Here is a 22,068-nt window from a genome sequence, read left to right as displayed (position 1 = left end):
ATTCCGGCACACAGCAGGCATGGGAGAAGGAAAAGTGCAGGGTGACAGTTACAAGGCAGCTGCCTACCACCCAACTTAGCGACAAAGCCCTAGAGCATGTTTCTTCACCTTTCTGAGATCAACCTCTGACCTGTGTGTAGGGACACAATATTATAAAAAAATCCTCCTAAAGCCAGGGTCCCTGGTGCCCTAGGTAGTAATCTGTGCCCTACAGGAAGTGACCCAGAAGTGTCCTGATTTCCCCACTGATGTCAGCAATCATGGATGACTAGGGCCAGGCTCTGTCCTTGGCAAGTCCCAAGGTGGGAAACAGGACAGGGTCGGATAGGATTCAGAATGGCCGCATACAAGGAACGCAACCAGCCTTGCTGTAATTGCTCAGAGGCTTTTAGGAAGCTGGGGCTGTGTCTGTTACAGCTTAGAGCCCTGTTCATTTATGAAAAAATATTGTTTCTAGTTACTGAAACTGCAAAAAATAAATATTATGGAGAGCCTCAATTTAGAGCTGTAAACAAGATACACGATCCTGCCACTGCAGATTTTACATTTCAGTGGAGGAGATGCTAAGCCGCTAGCTCCATGGTAACTTAATTAGTCAGCAGTAGGGCGAGGAAGGGGTATTGGGTGTACAAACGGGCATCTGACGTGAGACAGGGAGGCTTCCCTGGGAGAAGCAACGCGTGAGTGAACAGGTTCCCCTGGGCATTCCAGCAGGAGGAACACTAAATAACCGAGCACCGGGCAGGCTGTGAGACCGCAGCCCAGATCAAGGACACAGCGAACACGAAAGCTGTGTGGGGAGGAGGGGAGAGCAGTTCAGGAACCAAACTGCAGTGAGGCTAGGATCCAGAGCAAGGGGAAGTGGGACACGGATGGGCAGGAGATGCGGTTTTCGCCAGAAAGCACGGGGATGTTCCTAAAGGGCTTTAGGCAGGAGAGTCACCCAGTCAAACCTGCACTTCCAGGAGCTGGGAGAACTGGGAGAAGAGTCAGGAGGCCCAGTGGAGATGAAGAAAAGGGGATGGAGACGAGAGCTACTGGGAGGGAAAGCACCAAGGCTGGGTGCTGGGTGAGTCATGCAGTGGGAGGGTGGGAGGGGGAAGAAGGGACACGGAGCTCAGCCAACCTGCCAGGGGGGCTCTCCGTGGGAGGGCCTGAGGTGGCCTGAGCCAGGCAGTGGAGGACTGGAGGATGTGAACAGTGCAGCAAGGCGGAGCAATGCACGCACACACACACGCACACACATACACACGCACACACATACACACGGCTGGAGGATGTGTGCGCCAAGGTTGGAGGGTAGCATGTAAGGCTTGTGTGAGGACTGGGAACAGCCTGTGAGTGGAGACAAGGTCTGTGACTTGGAGCAGAGGGAGCTGAGTAAGCAGCCTTTTCTCCCCATCGTGGGGCTGCCTTCGCTAATGGTTCGGGCAGATCGGCAGGAATGCCTGAAACCATCATGGCTCCTGCAGTACTGAGAGCAGATGGGTTGGGGGTGGGAGTAGTGAGAAAGTGGAGCCCATCAAATCCAGGCCCCAGACCGTACTGCTCTGGAATGAGGTGGCCTCACATGGCCTTGTGGCCCTTTAAGTACAGCAGCAGCAGGTGGGTGACACCCCAAGGGGCCCCACGAAATGGTGTGTCCCTGAGTGAAGACTGGTTCACCCAGCCACTGCCTCATCTATCCACCTATGTATTCCAAGCCCGTGCCCAGTGCCGTCCTAGGCACCAGGGCCTGGGGAATGAGCAAGGATGTGCTGCCCTCAGGAACTCAGCCTGTTCAGGTCCAGTGTGAGGACCTGTGAGCTGGCCCAGCACACTGAGCTCCAGCCCACAGTGAGGGGCCCAGCAGGGAGGTGTGCCATTCCCACTGCATTCTGCAGCCCTCCTGGCTCACTCTCCTCTCCAGGTCTCCTGCCAGGAACTGCCACCACTGTGTTCAAATACTTTCCCAGGGAAAACCTCATCTCCAACTAAAAGATGTCATGAAGCCAAATTGCGTCTGGCTCCCTGATCACAACTCTCCTCACCTTGCCCTGCTGTGGTCCCCTGTCCAAGGATCTAACCCAGGGGCCCGGCTCCATCCACCACCGGAGGGCTCAAGGGAAATAAGCAGGGCAGGGCTGCAGTCTCCCCTGGGTCCTGAGTGGGACCAGGCCTAACCCACTGCCCACCTCCACCCCTCTGCTCTCCTTGCTGACCCCTACGAGCCAAGCTCACCCCCACCTTGCTGCCTCTCCTCTCCAAGCCCTGGCCACGCTGTGCCTGGGGAGGCTGACAGCTCTGGATGGCGCCAGTGGGCTCCCTCCCTGCAGGGCCTCAGTCTTACAATGGTTTGTTCCTTCCTCTACATTTGAGTGAAGCTCTTGCCAAGTCTCCCATGCCACAGATCTTGGAGTTCTGGAACACCTCCCCCCCCTCAGGTCCAGGGACTCTCCTGGCACATGCTGGTCTCCTTCTCCCTGAGTGTGCCATCTGCATCCACGGGACCTTGACTGACACAACACTCTTAAGGCCCCCTCACCTTAAAACAGCCTCTCAGGACCACACTAACTTCTCATCTTGGGTTCTCTAGTCTTTTAACCTCTAACAGAGTGGAGGAAAATTGGGATTCGACCACCACTTAAATTGAGGGGTGGTTCTTCACTGTAGGAAAGTGTTCACATAACTGCAAGTACCCTGGTGTTGAGGTGTGCCCTGACTCCCACAGCCTGGTGGCACTCAAGACCAAGAAGGAGGCTGGGCGAAGTGGCTCACGCCTGTAATTCCAGCACTTTGAGAGCCTGAGGAGGGTGGATCACTTGAGCCCAGGAGTTTGAGGCTGCAGTGAGCTATGGTCACCACTGCAGTCCATCCCGGGCAACAGAGTGAGATGCTCTCAAAAAAAAAAACCAAGGAGGGATGTCTGTTTATTTACAGCGCACCCTTTGCGCCAGGCCCTTATGTTCATGACCTTACCCAACTCTACAATCTTGCAAGGCAGTTTACATCATCTCCACTTTACAGTTCAAGAAACAAAGGCTCAGATTCATAGTCCCTGAATAGTCCCTCACAGTCCCTGAGTTCATAAGTAGTGGTTATAGTACAATCTAAGCTATTTAATTCCAAAGCCAGTGATTTTTCTGGCCTTGAGCTATAGGTCCAAAGGCTCCAACAGGGCCCTCCAGACTCAATGGCAGGGTGGTGTCTGCACAAGCTGGAAGTGTCCTTGTGATGAGCCCATCAGGAGCGGCCCGGATTGAGCATCACCCTCCACATCTGCAGCACAGAGTCCCGGCGGGTGGTGTAGGGTAAATGTTTGATTCGGAACAAGTGTCTGGGGACGATGTTCCCGCTGGGTGTATACAGCTTCTCCCCCTCTTTGCCCAAGAGACTGCGCAGGGCCAGGTTGCCCGACAGAAGCTTCTCATAGAACTCCACTCCACCACAGGCATAGGCTGCAGAGAGGGAGGCCGTGCGGCGGTCCAGCCAGGACTCCACGGCATGAGTGAGAGAATCCTGGGAGAAGGCGTAGGCCACAAAGCCTGCCACTGCTGCCACCAAGCTGAAGGCAGCCCGTAAATTCATGGGGCCTGCATGGAGCCCCAGGGTGTACTTGGCACCCACGCCCAGTGCCCAGGTCCCTGCCAGGCAAGCTGGGGCCAGCAGGGCCTGCACGGCAGTGGTACTGCTTTCCAGGTACACCACTTCCCTGGCCAAGGCGAACTTCTGAGCTTCACGGGACAGGGTCAGGGAAGCTCTCAGCCGGGCGCCTGCTGGGCTCCGCCAGTCCACTGTATGCCCATGTATGACCACGGGATGGTTAGTGTTGATCACTAGGTCTCCCAAGAAACTGGCAGGGATGCCCACCACAGCCCCAGCAGGGAGTCTTGGGAAGCCTGCACTCACAGGCTGGAAGGTGAAGGTGGTGAACGGCTTGTAGCAATGGCCTGAAGGAACACCTATGTCCTGTAGCACCTCTTGGAAGAGGCTCTGCAGCTGTGGAGGGAGCGGAGCTGGCTGGCCCTGAGGCCAGTACTGGTACAGCCATTGGACCACGGGATCCGGGAAGAGGTGGTACGAGATTGGAACTCCAAACAGGCCTGCACAGGAACCCACCAAGAGGCCTGTCCTGTGTCTCTGCACAAATGCTGCGGTCCGCCACAGGGGACCTGCCATGAGTGTAGTCACCGCGGACAATCTGGGCCAAGAAGAAGAGAAGTCAGCCAGTTTCCCTGGGTCAGCCTGCAGACTGAACATCCTCCAGGGTCCACACCACCTTTTTAAACCAAAGTAACACAGCATAGTGGTGAAGAGTGTGGGCTCTAGAGCCAGAGTGCCTGTGTGCAAATCCCAGCTCCGTCTCTGTGCGTCAATTTCCCCATGTGCCAAACAAGTGTGTCGTAATGGCCCACCTCTAGGGTGGCGGTGATGAGCACATGAATAAACATACATAAAACATTTAGTGTCTGGCACAGCAGCAGATATTCCTTATAATAATGGCTGTAATGACTTTTATTCCCATCGCTGGGCACAGCACTCCAACTGCCTCATTCCACTCATCCCACGGTAAAGCCCTATGATTACTAATTTATAAGGAAAAACGTGTTCAATTTATTGAGTTCTTACTATATGCTAGACTCAGTTCTGAGCACTCTAACGATTGAACCCTCACAACCCCATGACCTAATTACTACAGCTAACCCTATTCCAAAGCTGTGAAAACTTAAATGGCCAAAATCCTAAGCTAGTAAAGTGACAGTGTTATGGGCTGCACTGTGTCTCCTCCTCCTCCCCAGTTCATATATTTAAGTACTAACCCCCAGTACCTCAGACTGTGGCTTATTTGGAGACAGGGTCTTCAAGGAGATAATTAAGATAAAATGAGGCCATCAGTATGGATCCTAATCCAATTTGACTGGTGTACTTATAAGAAGAGATTAGGATGTAAACAGGCACAGCAGGAAGATCATGTGAGGATCCAGGGAAAAGGCTACCACCCACAAGCCAAGAAGGGAGGTCTCAGAAGACACCAACCCTGTTAACACCTTGGTCTTGAACTTCCAGCCTCCATAACTCCCAGAGGACAAATTTCTGCTGGTTGGGCCACCCAGTCTCCGGTACTTCGGCATGGCAGCTCTAGCAGGCTAACACAGGCATAGTATTTGAGCACAGGCTGTCAGGTGTCCACAGCAAACTTTTTGTTTTAGAAAACTTGTTATGCCAAATTACAAGCATATACCAAAGTAGACAAAATAGTACATCCATCAACTTCAATCCCATCAACTCATGGCCAATCTTGTTTGATTTCTCTTTCCACACACACCTCTGTCCAACTGGTTTATTTTGAAACATCCCCGGGCATCCTATCACTTCATCCGTGAATACGTCAGTAAAAATTCACAATTATTTAACTTTGATTGAAACTTACTGTATTCCTGTCCGTGAAAAGTGCTTAATGAGCAACGAATGAGTTGCCGCAAACAAAAACGCAGGGTACCGCTTGGCCTATCTTAATCAAGAACTCCTATAAGAATCATTATCATTCGGGCTTTTTTTTCCCAATGCGGAAAGTGAGGCTAAGAAAGGAAAGGTCTGGACCAAAGTCCAACGTCCCTAGGGCCATCGCGCTGCGGGGTGGGCCTAGAACACAGTACCATGCAGCCCGCCGGTGGCTGGGGGAGGAGGGGCTGCAGGAGCCCCGCAGAGGGGTCCTCGCTACGCTTCCACTCTGGGCCCCTAGGCTGCTCCGCAGTCTGAACGCGTTACCGGGTCGCATCAGGCCGGAGAAGGGTCCCTCCCGCTCGTCCGTGCGCTCACCTCTGCCGCCGCTCGGAACGCCTACATGTGCGCGCGGCAGGGCGGCCGCAAAGCACGCCGGCCGGGGATCTGGGGGCGGGGACTTCGGGAGGCGGAGCTCGCCGGCCCCGGATCTTGGGACGGAGACTAAAGGGGGCGGAGCTCGCTGGCCGGAGATCTCGGGGCGAGGATTTCAGGGAGGGGAGCTCGCTCGACGGGTCTGGGGGCGGGACTCTTGGGGGCGGGGCTGGGGGGCCTCAAGGGGATGTCCGTGGGGGGCTCCGGCCGCCGCAGAGGCTTCTTCTCTAACTGTGCACCTTGGAGTGGGTCCGCTAGCACTTCCTCCTCTGCGTTGAAATGCGTCTTTGATTAACACAAAAATTAGCTGGGCGTGGTGGCGGGCGCCTGTAGTCCCCAGCTGCTGAGGAGGCTGAGGCAGGAGAATCGCTTGAACCTGGGAGGCAGAGGTTGCAGTGAGCCGAGAATACGCCACTGCACTCCAACCTGGGCGACAGAGCGAGACTCCGTCACACACACACACACACACACACACCCCGGTGTCTTTGATCATGACACACACACACACACACACCCCGGTGTCTTTGATCGTGCCACACACACACACACACACCCCGGTGTCTTTGATCATGCCGTTGAACCCCCGAAGGAACGGCAGCCCCGCGTGGGTCACCAGGCGGCCTATGGCAGAGCCCCCATCAGAACCCATGCCCATCTGACTAGCCGGCTCGTGTACTTCTCCGTCTGGAAGCGCTCACCCTTGGCGGGGAGCTCTGAGCTTTATGTTTATTACCATGTTCGCTGCCCCCCAAGCTCCTCCCAGGTGCTTCACACTGTACAGTCCACAGAGCAGCGTGCCATCTGTCATTTCTCCTTTCCAGCCGCTCTGTGAGGTAGATGAGGGATCATCCAATCTGTGCACCAAATCCAGCTCTCCACCTGCTTTTGTAAATAAAGTTTTCTTGGAACACAGCCATGCCCAATCCTTTACAGAGGGTGAAAACAGACTGCCTAGGGTTAAAGCCGGGCTCCACCCCTTACTAGCTGTGTGATAAAATGAGTTGGTGTATATGTAACCTGTGCCTCACGGTTTGTGCCGCCTAGCCATTAGCTATTATTATTAAAGTCTGTTCTGTTTCTGAGACCACCCCCCCAATTTTGGCTGCTCAGTTGTTTGTATGTAAATAGTGCAATGTGACCTCAGCCAAAGCCAGAACGTGGGACATTCTACAGGGCAAATGACGTGGTTTATCCAACAAATCAATGGCATAAACAGGGAAGGAGGGGGACTCAAAAGAAAAGAGACTTGAGAGTCATTGCAGTTAAATGCAATATGTGACTTTTATTGGGATCCTCAACCAAATAAACTAACTGTAAAAAAGACACCTTGGGCTGGGCGCGGTGGCTTACGCCTGTAATCCTGGCACTTTGGGAGGCCAAGGAGGGCAGATCACCTGAGGTCAGGAGTTCAAGACCAGCCTGGCCAACATGGTGAAACTCCGTCTCTACTAAAATACAAAAATTAGCCAGGCATGGTGGCACGCGCCTGTAATCCTAGCTATTCAGGAGGCTGAGACGGGAGAATCGCTTGAACCTGGGAGATGGTGGTTGCAGTAAGCCGAGATTGTGCCACTGCACTCCAGCCTGCGTGGCTAAGCGAGACTCTGTCTCAAACAAACAAATGAACAAACAAACAAACAAAAGGCACCTTGGAGAAATTTGAATTTGGATTTGAATATTAGATGATATTAATGAATTATTGCTTATTTCATCAGATGGGATGATGACATGGAGTTTATATAAACCAAAAAATTCTTACTAGAGATGCATACTGAAGTGTTTACAGGTGAAATGACACAATGTCTACTATTTGATTCAAAATATTCCAACGAAACCAAATCCAAACAACAACAACAAAATAAAACAGGGGCACAGATGAAACAACATTGACAAAGTGTTAGTTATTGTGAAGCTGCATGACAGGTTCAGGGCTCTTCATCATACCATGCTCTACTTTTGTGTATGTTTGGAAATTTCCATAATAAAAAGTTTAAAAAAATTTTTTAAAGTAGGCTGGCCAGTTGGACTCCATCAAAATGAAAAACTTTTGTGCATGAAAAATACTATCAAGAAAAGTGGAAAGACAATCCACAATAGGAGAAAATATTTACAAATCATAGATCTGATAAGGGTGTAGTATCCAGAATATATAAAGAACTCTTAGCAACTCAACAAGCCAATTAATAAATGGGCAAATGACTTGAGTAGACATTTCTCAAAAATATATACAAATATATGCCAAAAAGCATATAAAAATGTGCTCACTAGTATCAGTCACTAGGGCTGATCACAGAGCGGCTAGGGAAATGCAAATCACCACAATGAGATACTATTCACAACCACTGGATTTCTATAAGAAAAAAAAAACCTAGAAAATAATATATGTTGGAGAGGATGTGGAGAAACTGAAACCCTCATACATTGCTGGTGGGAATGTAAAATGGTGCAGCCACTGTAGAAAACAGTTTAGAGCTTCCTCAAAAAGTTAACCTTAAGCTAAGCTAGGCTCAGTGGCTTGTGCCTGTAGTCCCAGCTACTCAGAAGGCCGAGGTGGATTGCTTGAGGCCAAGAGTTCGAGGCCAGCCTGGGGAACATAGTGAGACCCTGTTTTCTAAAAAAAAATAGTAATTTTTAAAAAAAGTTAAACTTAGAATTACCATATGAATCAGCTATCCACTCCTAGAAATATACCCAAAATAATTGAAAACAGGCACTCAAACAAATACTTGTACCTAAATGTTCATAGCAATGCTATTTACACTAGTGAAAATGTAGAAATCAAAATGTTCATCAACTGATGAATGGATAAACAAATTATGGCATAGTTCATGCAATGGAATATTAGTTAGTCATAAAAAAGAATAAATACTGAGCCATGCTACAACATGGATGACCTTACAAACATTATGCTAAGTGAAAGACGCCAGACACAAAAGGACAAAGACTGTATCATTCCATTTATATAAAATGTCCGGAATAGGCAAATCCACTGAGACAGAGAGCAGGTTAGTGGTTGCTAAGGGATGAGGGAGGGGTAAATGGGAGTGACTGCTAACAGGTACGGGGCTTCTTTTTGCAGTGATGAAATGCTTGTGTATTAGATAGTAGTGATGGTTGCACAACATTGTGAATAGACTAAAACCCGTAAATTTTTACCCTTTACAATGGTTAAAATGGTAAATTTTAAGTAATGTGAATTTAATCTCAAATTTAGAAATGCATTTATACGTAGGTTGGCCAATCCTACTGCAGAGCTGATAGAACATTTATCAACCGTTCAACTACAGCACCTGGGAGAGTTATTTTTCAGGAGTCAGGAGTGAGAACCCACGGAGTAGGCAGGTGTTTTGCCTGAAGTTGGGCTTCCCAATCAGAGTGTGTGGTCCTCCGCATCCCGTGCTTGCGGGTACAACCGTCTCCAGCAGCTCCTCCTTCATCGCTTTCTGGATATCTGAAACGCTCCCACTTACGTGTTCTTACACTTATTCATTCAGCTCCTACCCTGTGCCAAGTGATGGGGGCAAAACACCGATAAGAAAAAGTCACAGTCCTCCATAGCTCCCTGATCATTAAAGCAGACACATGAACCCCTGGGAGCAAAGAGTCCTCCCCTCTTCCCTCTGGTAGGGCCACAAAGGAGGTAACGGCCACTTCTCCACAGGGTGGTTCCCTGGTATCTGAACTCTAGAAGACTCTTTGGAATTTATGGGTGGTCAAAGGGGCAGGTTGGAGTGCTTTTCCTGTAGAGACTGGTGAGGTGAGAGCTGGTCCAATCCCAGCTCTCAGCCAGATCCTCTCCTGAGTGCAGAAGTGGATGGCATTGAGAAAGAAGCAGCCACAACGAAACGGGCAAGGCCCCAGAGGGAAGCACCTTGGGTGACTTTAGGTTTAGGAGGCAGGCTCTCAGAGCTGAAGCTTATATGGTTCCAAAACCTCCTTACAACCCTCTAGGTGAGGCCAGAGTGTTGCAAATGTCCAGCCCCGTCAGCGCAGGCTGCCCGGCTGCCCGGCTGCCAGCTGGGTGGGAGGCAGCACTGAGCTGCTGCTGTTTGTCGGGATTCAGGAATGGCTGTGACAGATCTCTTGTCCCTTCTCCTCCTCTGCTGGGATTCTCCTTTTCAGGAATGTCCTGCTCTAGGTCTGGGGCTGGCTGTGGTCTGCTCCTGCTGTGGAGCCCCTGTCTTCCCCCTGCCAGGTGGCCCTGGCTGGGGACAACACCCAGGAGTGCACTGCGGGGTTGTGAATTGGGCCCACAATTGTGCCCATAAATGGTGCTCCTGGGCTGCCAGCCAGCCAGGCATCTTAGCGGCAGAACCCACACACAGGCCCTGGTTCTGCTAGCTGGAGTCTGACTTCTTGCCCCCTCCTCTCTGCTACTTGTGGGTTTGGCCAAACTTCCCGTAAGTGTTTGCTCATTCGTTTATTTTATATTTTGTATTTATTCAGCACTTGCAAACATAAGAAAATAAGATATTTTACATTAGGGATAAAGTCTTATCTTTTTTTTTTTTTTTTTTTTTTTTTGAGACAGGGTCTCACGCGGTTACCCAGGCTGGAGTGCAGTGGTGCGATCTTGGCTCACTGAAGTTTCCAACTCCCAGATTCAAGCGATTCTCCTACCTCAGCCTCCCAAGTAGCTGGGATTACAGGCGAGCATCACCACACCTGGCTAATTTTTGTATTGTTAGTAGAGACAGGATTTCACCATGTTGGCCAGGTTGGTCTTGAACTCCTGACCTCAGGTGACCCGCCTGCCTCGGCCTTCCAAAGTGCTGGAATTACAGGTGTGAGCCACTGTGCCTGGCAGGGATAAAGACTTATCTTACCAGAGTCAAAAAAAAAAAAAAAAAAAAAGGTAGGGTAGGGGGTTCTTAGCTAAGGTGGTAAGGGAAGGCCTCTCTGAAAAGGGTATGTCTATGCTGAAACCTGAGTGAGGGGAAGCATGAGAGGGCTGTATGTGTGGAAAATGTCCTCAGCAGAGGAAATGGCCAGGTCCAAGGCCCAAGGGCAGGAATGGGATTGTGGGCCCAGGGGGCAGAAAGTCCAGTGTGGCTGGATGAGAGGGAAGCCTGAGGGGAAGGTGGGAGGGGACTTTGGGGAGGTGGGCAGGGGCTGGACTGCCACAGTCTTGTAAGCTGGAGTGAGGTCCTTGCATGTTATTCTAATGGCAATGGCAGGTCACTGGTGACCTAGATGAGAGCTGATCTGTGAGGTGAGCAGGAATGTTCGAATGGTTGAAGAGAGAATGGGCAGTGAGGAATATGGACCACTCTTCTGGCTGTGAAGAGGCGTAAAGATGGGGTGATGGTTCAAGGTGCACATGGGGTGCAAGGAGGGCTTCGTTTATTTTGTTTGTTGCCAGAGAGAGGGACCACTGCAGGAAGGTTCTCCAAGGGTAGGTAAGAGGGGATGGGTCTGGGGTAGGGAGGAGGAGGGGGTCAGGAGCACTTCCTCACTGTAACGGGAGGGAAGCTATGGTCAATGGGCCCGGGCTGGTGAAGTCGTGCTGGGAAGAGAGGTTGTCCTTATTGGATGCTGCTTCTTTTTCCCAGTGATCTATGGAGTGAGGTCATCAGCTGAAAGTGCAGTGGGGACAGAGTAGGGAGGGAGTGGTGAAGGTTTGAAGAAAGCAGAAGAGATGTAAATTTCTAGGTGAGGAAAAGAAAGACCTTTCTACCAGGAAAATGAAATGATTGTTGTGTACCGCTGAGTGCCCATTTGGGATCTGGGACAAAACCACAACTTTGGTGAGACAAGTTAGTATGGTTGTGTGATTCTTTCCAACAATGTTGGGATGCTCAGGTACAAGAATAAATAGATGGATAGTTGGGTTTAATTAGAGCTGGGTTTGCCAGTCAAGTACAAAGTGGAGAGAAAGGGGCAAGGTTGGTGAGGGTGTTTGCAAAGAAGTGATGACATAGTGATGGACCATGCACTCTCAGCCAGCAGGGAGGACAGTGAGGGCCTGTGGGGTGTCTGTTTTACTTAACACCTAAATGTTACACACCATGTGCCCTGCGCTGCTCCTAAGCACTTTGTTCCTAGACACTTTGCAGAAGGAAGAGATAGCGAGATCATTGGCCTGGTGGAACATAAGGAATGTTCTAATGGGGTCACCATAGTAAGCCAGGTAGAAGTATAAGGAGGTGAGTACAGGGTGGGTGGGAGTCTTGAAATGGACCTTTCACAGGTGGTATCCATATTGGTGATGACAAGGTCAAGGGCATGTCTGCGGGAGCTGAGGTGGGGTGGAAGAGAAGATGATTAAAAGTTAGGGGGTATATTAATCATTTTTATTTTCTATATTTTATGAAGCTTTGACATCTGGGAGGCCTTACTAATCCTGGAAAGACTGCCCCTCCCAGGGCACTGGTTCCTAGTGATGGCGAATGACTCTCCCATGAGCACGCCTTTCATATGCAAACCAACCAATGCACAGCCCATACCCCAACCACCTCTTTCATTTACTTTTCACACTCCAAGTCAGTATTCTCCTGGCTCTAAATATCCCCAGGATTAGGTACTGGACAACTGGAGAATACCCCTATCCTCCACAGCCCACTGAAAGCATCTTAACTACCCAATCCTACACTTGCTTCAGTGTGACTACCCTGCCTTGCCTATTCCTTCAAAAAACCACAATGAAGCCTCTGGGCCATGCCTTCCCCTGGCTCCTTCTGCCTCCCTCCTGACTGACCTGGTGTTTCCCCAGGTGGGTGGCTCTGTGTGGCATGGTGTGCCTCCCTCCTCTCAGGAACTGCAAGTAATAAACTATTCTTTCAATGGCATTGGCCACTGGGGAAAGGGGGAGTGGTAAAGAATCAGGGATCACACCACAGCACTGAAACAATTCAAGAATGAGAGGAAGCAACCAGGAAGCTGGTAGATAGCAGCAAGGATGGGGGGTACTGGAATGGTCTGGTGGCATGCGTTTCAAAGGAGCTGGGGTATGTATAGGAGGAAATGGCTGTGGGGAGAAAAGGGAACATTCATTCTGCCCTGATTTCAGGGGAATATGGGGAAGAAAGTGACTTCACTGGAGAGGGCTGTGGTGTCCTCAGCAAAGACAGCCAAGCTTTGGAGAGAGCAAGCAAACGAGAGGAGGTGGGGCGGGGGTTTACTGATGATGGACCAAGCCTGCCAAAGTCACAGTGAAACGGCCCTGGGAGGCCTGCAAGGGTGAGTGACTGGGGCTAGATTAGGGGATAAACAGGAAATGAATACATGGATAAGCCCCCAGGAAATCATGGTTGACACAGCATAAGATGGGTTTAAAAAATTTCTCGGGGGGCTTTTGGACATAAAAGGAATACTTAAGAGTTACTAACATTTTCAGTACTGTATTAAAGCAGTAAGTTTGAATACCCTGTCTCTTAAACCTAAAGTGTCAATTTACAAATATTGTCATCTTATTAATAAGTCCAGTAATTTTTGTATAAAACATGGGAATTTTTTCTACTTGTCCTTGATTAACATTCAGTTAATTCCTAGGGTTTACAGATTAAATCTTTCTTAATTATACTGTACCACTTCTGTACTTAATTGATCAAATTTCCTTAGACATTTCAAACCACACTTTCAAATTTAATTTAGCTGATTCTCTTAAATATGTTAACCTGCTGTATTAGTCAGGGTTCTCCAGAGAAACAGAACCAGTAGAATATGTGTGCATGCACACGGGTGTGTGTGTGTGAGTGTGTGTGTGTGCGTGCAAATGTTTATTTAAAGAGACATTATAAGGAATTGGCTCATGCAATTATGGACACTGAGAAGACTCAAGATTTGCAGCTGGCAAGCTGGAAACCCAAGAGGGCTGATGGTGTAGTTCCAGTCTGAGTCCAAAGTGCTAAAAAGGCAGGAGAGCCAAGGCTGAGGCTGAGTCAGAAGGCAGGAGAAGACTGATGTCCCAGTTCTAAGACAGTCAGGCAGAGCAGGAGAATTCCTTCTCACTGTGCCTTTGGTTCTATTCCGGCCTTCAATGGACTGGAGGAGGTGCACCTACACTGGGGAAGGCAACCTGCTTTGCAAAGTCCACCAATTCAAATGTTAACCTCATCCAAAACACCCTCACAGTCACACTCAGAATGTTTAACCAAATATTTGGGTGTCTCTTGGCCCAGTCAAGTTGACACATAAAACTAGCCATCGAGTCTCCCACAGAAAGTAGTGTTTCAAATTTAATAAGTAAAATCTTCCTAAGCCTTAAAGCAACTCTCAAAAATCCAAAAAAAAAAAAAAAAAAATAGACACAGAAATGTAACAGTTAAGATTCTCTCTCTCTCTTTTTTTTTTTTTTTTTTTGAGGCAGGGTCTTGCTTTGTCACCTAGGCTAGAATGCAGTGGCACTAAGACAGCTCACTACAGCCTTGACCTCCAAGGCTCCAGGGATCCTCCACTTCAGCCTCCTGACTACAGATACCTGCTACCATACCCAGATAAATTGTTCTGTTTTGTTTTGTTCTGTTTTTTTGTTAGAGACGGGGTTTCACCATGTTGCTCAGGCTGGTCTCGGACTCCTGGGCTCAAGTGATCCACCTGCCTCAGCCTCCCAAAGTGCTGGGATTACAGGTGTGAGCCACCGTGCCAGGCCAGATTCTCTTAACTGTTTCAAACATCTTAAAACTGAAGTACATATGAAATGGTGGAATGATTACAGAACTCCTTATTACAGATAACCTAACCAGCATAAATGTATCAATGGAAAATTTGAATAGATTCTTTTATTCTTCCTGGGGTTACAGACATACTCTCCTAACCCAAGTTCACAGAGCCATCATCTCAGGCCGCTTCATGCTGAGGCGCAGTAAGCTGAGCTGCTGGGGGGTCCTCGTGCGCAGGACAGGGGGCCAGAAAGGCTTCCAGGAGATTCATCATAAGCTGGGGTCTATTAGGCTGGGTATCTGTGGGGAGAATTAGACTATCCAAGACTATTTATCTTTTCTGTTATAGTAGGATCCTCCATAAATTTTCTTTGCCTGAGTAGAGCTGTTAAGATTCTGGACCCCCTACCAGGATTGCAATGAATCTTTTAACTGCTTGATTTGCAATAATGAAATTGTGAAGTTGACCAAAACTTGAGTACTTGAATATAGCATGCGTGTAGTTCAGCTTGGTCAATCAACTGTAAACATCATTAAAATATTGTACATGCCTTTCTTCTTCTTTATTTCTTTTCTCTTTCTTTTTGTTTCCTTTAACATGCCTCATACGGCTCTGCAGAGAACTATTGCTTTCTTTCAAATGCGAAAACCATCATACTTTGCTGATTGAGAGTCCCTTTAAGCCGACTTCTTTAGCCTTTAAAACTGCTCTGGATAGTTTTGGAAGAATACTTTCTTTCTGGCAGCAAATTGATGCTTCAGACCCATCTTAATTATCCTTGCTCTAGGATGTAAATTATCCTTGCTCAGATACTTTTCAAGGAACCCTCGTTCCTTTTACTGGGGAACTGCATTTGAGACCAAAATTCCTTTTACTGGGGAACTGCATTTGAGACCAAAATCTGGGTGCTTTGGGCACATGTGAGGTCACTCTATTTGATGCTGGGAGTGAGTGACAGCACAGTAGGCCACATGAGAGGCAGACCCAGAAAAAAAAAATATATATATATATAAATTTATCTTTATTTTTATTATTTTTTTTTTGAGACAGAGTCTTGCTGTATCACCCAGGCTGGAGTGCAGTGGCGTGATCTCAGCTCACTGTAACCTCCGCCTCCTGGGTTCAAACAATTCTCCTCCCTCAGCCTCCCAAGTAACTGGGACTACAAGCATGTGCTACCATGCCCAGCTAATTTTTCATATTTTTAGTAGAGATGGGGTTTCACTATATCGGCCAGGCTGGTCTTGAACTCCTGACCTCGTGATCTGCCCACCTCGGCCTCCCAAAGTGCTGGGATTACCGGCGTGAGCCACCGCACCTGGCCCAAGATATATTTTTTAAATGTCAAGGGATCATATCATTGTTTTCAGTTTAACTCAACTGATAATTCAAACCTGTTCAAATATATAAAGATTTTCATTTTTCTGGTCTTCTCTGAGATACCAGCTTCTCTTATAGCCAAGTAGACAATATCCTTTTACTAACTGCAACCTGCCATGCTCTATATTGTGACCCTCAGAGACCGAATCCAGTCCTGGATTCCTTGCTGGCCTGCGCTGTACCTCCACTTCACCCTCTTGCTCCTTATTTTTCCGTCAGCTATCATTCCTTAGTATCTTTTTGACATCAGAAGCTGGGAATTCTGGTGATGACTGTAGTGTGAATTGTTTGCGTAAAACCGACTCATTGAGTGATAAATAAAATGACTTTTTTCCCCTGTGAACCTCATCTGACTGGAGAAATGACTTTATTTTTCCAGCGATTGCTGTAAACTGCCAGATGTCCAGCTTACTAGCAGCTTTCCTCAATGATGCAGTCTGTAATTTGTTAGTCAATATCAGTTACTAACACAGTCCGATTTTGGTTAAAACTCAGTCTTATTGTCTGCTTTAAAACTTCACTCTCATATTTCACCCAGGGCTGCCCCTACCACATCAGCTCCTCACTCCCAGGGTAGACTAAACTTGCTGTTCCAATGGCTTGGAGCCAGGGGTGGGATTGGGGTGCTCTCTCACCGATTGCTCTTTTCCTAGGGCTTCTTTTTTTTTATTTCTTCTAAAAAAAAAAACGGGATACATGTGCAGAATGTGCAGGTTTGTTACATAGGTCTATGTGTCACGGTGGTTTGCTGCACCTATTAACCTGTCCTCTAAGTTCCCTCCCCTCACCCGCCACCCCCCAACAGGCCCTGGTGTGTGTTGTTCCCCTCTCTGTGGCCATGTGTTCTCATTGTTCAACTCCCACTTATGAGTGAGAACATGGAGTATTTGGTTTTCTGTTCCTGTGTTAGTTTGCTGAGGATGATGGCTTCCAGATTCATCCATGTCCCTGCACAGGACATGATCTTATTCCTTTTTATGGCTGCAGAGTATTCCGTGGTGTATAGTACCACATTTTCTTTATTCAATCTATCATTTATGGGCATTTAAGTTGGTTTCACGTCTTTGCTATTGTAAACAGTGCCGCAATAAAAATACGTGTGCATGTGTCTTTATAGTAGAATGATTTATATTCCTTTGGGTATATACCCAGTAATGGGATTGCTGGGTCAAATGGTATTTCTGGTTCTATATCCTTGCAGAATCACCACACTGTCTTCCATATTGGTTGAACTAATTTACTTTCCCACTAACAGTGTAAAAGCATTCCCATTTCTCCACAGCCTTGTCAGCATCTATTGTTTCCTGACTTTTAATAATCGCCATTCTGATTGGTGTGAGATGGTATCTCATTGTGGTTTTGATTTGCATTTCTCTGATGATAAGTGATGTTGAGCTCTTTTTCATGTTTGTTGGCTGCATAAATGTCTTCTTTTGATAAGTGTCTGTTCATATCCTTTGCTCACTTTTTGATGGGGTCATTTGTTTATTTTCCTGTAAATTTAAGTTCCTTGTAAATTCTGGATATTAGACCTTTGTCAGATGGGTAGATTGTAAACATTTTCTCCCATTCTGTAGGTTGTTCACACTGACGATAGTTTCTTTTGCTGTGTAGAAGCTCTTTAGTTTAATTAGATCCCATTTGTCAATTTTGGCTTTTGTTGCAATTGCTTTTGGTGTTTTAGTCATGAAGTCTTTGCCCATGCCTATGTCCTGAATGGTATTGCCTAGGTTTTCTTCCAGGGTTTTTGGGTTTTACATTTAAGTCTTTAATCCATCTTGAATTAATTTTTGTATAAGGTGTAAGGAAGGGGTCCAGTTTCAATCTTCTGCATATGGCTAGCCAGTTTTCCCAACACCATTTACTGAATAGGCGATCCTTTCCCCATGGCTTGTTTTTGTCAGGTTTGTCAAAGATCAGATGGTTGTAGATGTGTGGTGTTATTTCTGAGGTTTCTGTTCTGCTCCATTGGTTTTTATATATCTGTTTTGGTACCAGTACCATGCCGTCTTGGTTACTGTAGCCTTGTAGTATAGTTTGAAGTCAGGTAGCGTGATGCCTCCAGCTTTGTTCTTTTTGCTTAGACTTGTCTTGGCTATACAGGGTCTTCTTTGATTCCATATGAAATTTAAAATAGTTTTTTTCTAATTCTGTGAAGAATGTCAATGGTAGTTCCATAGGAATAGCATTAAATCTATAAATTACTTTGGGTAGCATGATCGTTTTCACGATATTGATTCTTCCTACCCATGAGGATGGAATGTTTTTCCATTTGTTTGTGTCCTCTCTTATTTCCTTGAGAAGTGGTTTGTAGTTCTCCTTGAAGAAGTCCTTCAAGTCCCTTGTTGGCTGTATTCCTAGGTATTTTCTTCTCTTTGTAGCGACTGTGAATGGGAGTTCATTCATGATTTGGCTCTCTGCTTGTCTATTGCTGGTGTAAAGGAATGCTTGTGATTTTTACACATTGATTTTGTATCCTGAGACTTTGCTGAAGTTGCTTATCAGTTTAAGGAGTTTCAGGCTGAGATGACAGGGTTTTCTAAGTATAACATCATGTCATCTGCAAACAGAGACAATTTGACTTCCTCTCTTCCTATTTGAATACTCTTTATTTCTTTCTCTTGCTTGATTGCCCTGGCCAGAACTTCCAATACTATGTTGAATAGGAGTGGTTGAGAGAGGGCATCCTTGTCACATTCTGGTTTTCTTTCTTTCTTTTTCTTTTCTTTTCTTTTCTTTTTTTTTTTTTTGAGACCGCGTTTCACTCTTGTTGCCCAAGCTGGAGTGCAAATGATACAGTCTCGGCTCACTGCAACCTCCGCCTCCCAAATTCAAGCAATTCTCCTGTCTTAGCCTCATGAGTAGCTGGGATTACAGGCATGTGCCACCACACCTGGCTCATTTTGTATTTTTAGTAGAGACAGGGTTTCTGCATGTTGGTCAGGCTTGTCTTGAACTCCCAACCTCAGGTGATCCACCCGCCTCAGCCTCCCAAAGTGTTGGGATTACAGGCATGAACCACTGCAACCGGCCTTGTGCCGGTTTTCAAAAGGGATGCTTCCAGCTTTTGCCCATTCAATATGATGTTGGCTGTGGGTTTGTCATAAATAGCTCTGATTATTTTGAGATATGTTCCATCAATACCTAGTTTATTGAGAGTTTTTAGCATGAAGGGATGTTGAATTTTATCAAAGGCGTTTTCTGCATCTATTGAGATAATCATGGAGTTTCTGTCTTTGGTTCTGTTTATGTGATGGATTATGTTTATTGATTTGTGTATGTTGAACAAGCCTTGCATCCCAGGGATGAAACCGATTTGATCGTGCGGATAAGTTTTTTGATGTGCTGCTGGATTCGGTTTGCCAGTATTTCACTGAGGATATTCACATCGATGTTCATCAGGGATATTGGCCTGAAGTTTTCTTTTTTTGTTGTGTCTTTCCCTGGTTTTGGTATCAGGATGATGCAGGCTTCACAAAATGAGTTAGGCAGGAGTCCCTCCTTTTCAATTGTTTGGAATAGTTTCAGAAGGAATGATGGTACCAGCTCCTCTTTGTATTTCTGGTAGAATACAGCTGTGAATCCATCTGGTCCTGGGCTTTTTTTGATTGGTAGGCTATTAATTACTGCCTTACTTTTAGAACTTGTTATTGGTCTATTCAAGGATTCGACTTCTTCCTAGTGTAGTCTTGGGAGAGTGTATGTGTCCAGGAATTTATCCATTTCTTCCAGATTTTCTAGTTTATTTGTGTGGAGGTGTTTATAGTATTCTCTGATGGTAGTTTGTATTTCTGTGGGGTCAGTGGTGATATTCCCTTTGTAGTTTTTTATTGTGTCTATTTGATTCTTCTCTCTTTTCTTCTTTGTTAGTCTAAAGTGGTCTATTTTGTTAATTAAAAAAAACAGTTACTGGATTCATTTATTTTTTGGAGGGTTTTTCATGTCTCTATCTCCTTCAATTTTTCTCCGATCTTAGTTATTTCTTGTCTTATGCTAGCTTTTGGATTAATTTGTTCTTGCCTCTCTAGCTCTTTTAATTGTGATATTAGGGTGTCAATTTGAGATATTTCAACCTTTCTGATGTGAGCATTTAGTGCTATAAATTTCCCTCTTCACACTGCTTTAGCTGTGTCCCAGAGAAGCTGGTATGTTGTCTCTTTGTTCTCGTTGGTTTCAAAGAAATTCTTGATATCTGCCTTAATTTCATGATTCACCCAGGAGTCATTCAGGAGCAGGTTGTTCAATCTCCAGGTAATTGTGTGGTTTTGAGTGAGTTTCTTAATCCTGGGTTCTAATTTGATTGCCCTGTGGCCTGAGAGACTGTTTGTTATGATTTCAGTTCTTTTGCATTTGCTGAGGAGGGTTTTACTTCCAGTTATGTGGTCGATTTTAGAATAAGTGCCATGTGGCACGGAGAAGAATGTATATTCTGTTGATTTGAGTAGAGAGTTCTGTAGATGTCTACTAGGTCCACTTGATCCAAAGCTGAGTTCAAGTCCTGATTAGCCTTGTTAATTTTCTGTCTCATAGATCTGTCTAGTACTGACAGTGAGATGTTAATGTCTCCCCCTATTATTGCGTGGGAGTCTAAGTCTCTTCACAGGTCTCTAAGAACTTGTTTTATGAATCTGGGTGCTCCTGTATTGGGTGCATATATATTTAGAATAGCTAGCTCTTCTTGTTGAAGAAGAAGGGCACCTCAGCCTGAAGCAGGGGTGAGGACTTCTGGAAGGTGGGGGGTGGGGAGGTTTGGGTGCATAACAGATCCATTGGCACCCCAAGGATGGCCAGCTTGGAGCTCCAGGCAATGGTGACCTTGGGAGTAGCCTGTCCCTAGATTCAGCCTCAAATGAGGTCAACTTCCACCACCAGGGACAGTAAGCACAAAAAAAGCACCCCACATTTGGTGGGCCTCTACCTTTTGAGATATTGACAGCTGGACCTGAGACAGGGCACACACTCTGTGTGTGTATATGTATTTGTGTGTGTGTGTGTGTATGTGTAAAGCTTGCACTATTGGTTATGGGGGTGTGTGGGAGGGATAAGCATTCTTTGACTACCTTATATATACACCTCAAAGTGCATTGCTTCCTTGAAAAGTCTTTTCACAGTGGTTTTAACAAACTTCCTGTAAACAGAGTATCAGAAATGAAATACTTTTCTAAGAACACACCACTTTTAGAGAATGCGTCACCAGACCCCTGGGTCCATGCCTTGGCCAAGATCTGATCAGGCTTTTTGGTGGTAAGAAGCAGAGTCACTTAAGCTTTTTCAGGACAGAGGTGGTTTTCAGGTTGGGCCCTGTTCCAGCGGCTGGCTGGGAATGGGGGCAGGAACTCAGCAATGGGTGTGCTTGGGTTCTATCCCAGCTTGCTTCTTGCTATCTCTTGGTGCATCTACTTTTTTCCTCGTGTTTTCCAAACACCAAAAACCCACTTCTTCTTTGCCTACAACTTCAGTCACTCATGGCCCATCGCAGCTGCCCCACCCAATTTCTCCATTTCATAACTGTCCAGCTTCTGTCCTTGTTGCTAACTTGCTTGGTCTCTCTCTACTTCCTGGTCTAAATTCCTGAAAGAAGGGATAAGGTAAGCTCAGCCTGTCTTGTAATGCCAGACTATCAGTTTCTGGCCTGCCTGGCTTGCTCTGATGGGGCTCACGGTGAGGAGGAAGGGGAGGGGTGCTGTGGCTCTCCCTCACGGTAAGGGGCTGCCCATTTTCTTGGTGCTCCCAGGCCTCCTGCAAGATTTCCTCCAGGAGAGGTAGGTCTCCTTGCCTTCATGTTGAAACGCCTCTCTGTGATGCCATCCAGTGAGAGAGAGCAGGAGGCCAGTGGTCTTAATCCAAAAGGGAAGGCTGCATGGTTTGGGCAAAGAGACCTGAGAGGGATGTCTCCATATCTTTGGAAGAGACATGAGTAGCCCTGGGCCAAGTCCACTCCCCTACCTTCAGGGAGTCCATACTCTAATCATCTCCACTCTTTAAACATTTACCGAAACCCATCCTCAAAATCCTGCTGGAAGAGAGAGACTTTGTGTGTGTGTGTGTGTGTGTGTGTGTGTGTGTTTTGAGAAAGAGTCTAACTCTGTCACCCAGGCTAGAGTGCAGTGGTGCGGCGATAATGGCTCACTGCAGCCTTGACCTCGTGAGTTCAAGCAATTTTTCTACTTCAGCCTCTTGGGTAGCTGGGACTGCAAGCACGTGCCACCATGCTTGGCTAATTAATTTTTT

The 22,068-nt window shown here is 47.0% G+C and overlaps 1 protein-coding gene across 3 annotated transcripts; it reads right to left on the bottom strand.

Moving 5' to 3' along the window:
* Positions 1-2,892: 2,892 nt before the first annotated feature.
* TMEM177 (transmembrane protein 177) lies at positions 2,893-6,467 on the bottom strand. 3 transcript variants are annotated; one of them, XM_054678902.2, is made up of 3 exons: positions 6,410-6,467; positions 5,800-6,232; positions 2,893-4,180 (listed from the first exon to the last, which is right to left on the bottom strand). In XM_054678902.2, exon 3 carries the CDS (start codon positions 4,156-4,158, stop codon positions 3,223-3,225), a length of 936 nt encoding a protein of 311 aa, XP_054534877.1. In that variant the 5' UTR covers positions 4,159-4,180; positions 5,800-6,232; positions 6,410-6,467; the 3' UTR covers positions 2,893-3,222. The 3 variants fall into 3 exon arrangements, with proteins under 3 accessions (XP_054534877.1, XP_003309268.1, XP_003309267.1); XM_003309220.5 differs by lacking the exon at positions 6,410-6,467 and having other exon boundaries at positions 5,411-5,870; XM_003309219.5 differs by lacking the exon at positions 6,410-6,467 and having other exon boundaries at positions 5,749-5,855.
* Between the last annotated feature and the right edge of the window lie 15,601 nt (positions 6,468-22,068).

The sequence above is a fragment of the Pan troglodytes genome, chromosome 13, assembly GCF_028858775.2.
Source record: "Pan troglodytes isolate AG18354 chromosome 13, NHGRI_mPanTro3-v2.0_pri, whole genome shotgun sequence".
In the NCBI taxonomy this organism is placed as follows: domain Eukaryota; kingdom Metazoa; phylum Chordata; class Mammalia; order Primates; family Hominidae; genus Pan; species Pan troglodytes.
Note: the sequence above shows the minus strand (reverse complement) of the source record. Positions and strands in the feature narration are given on the sequence as shown.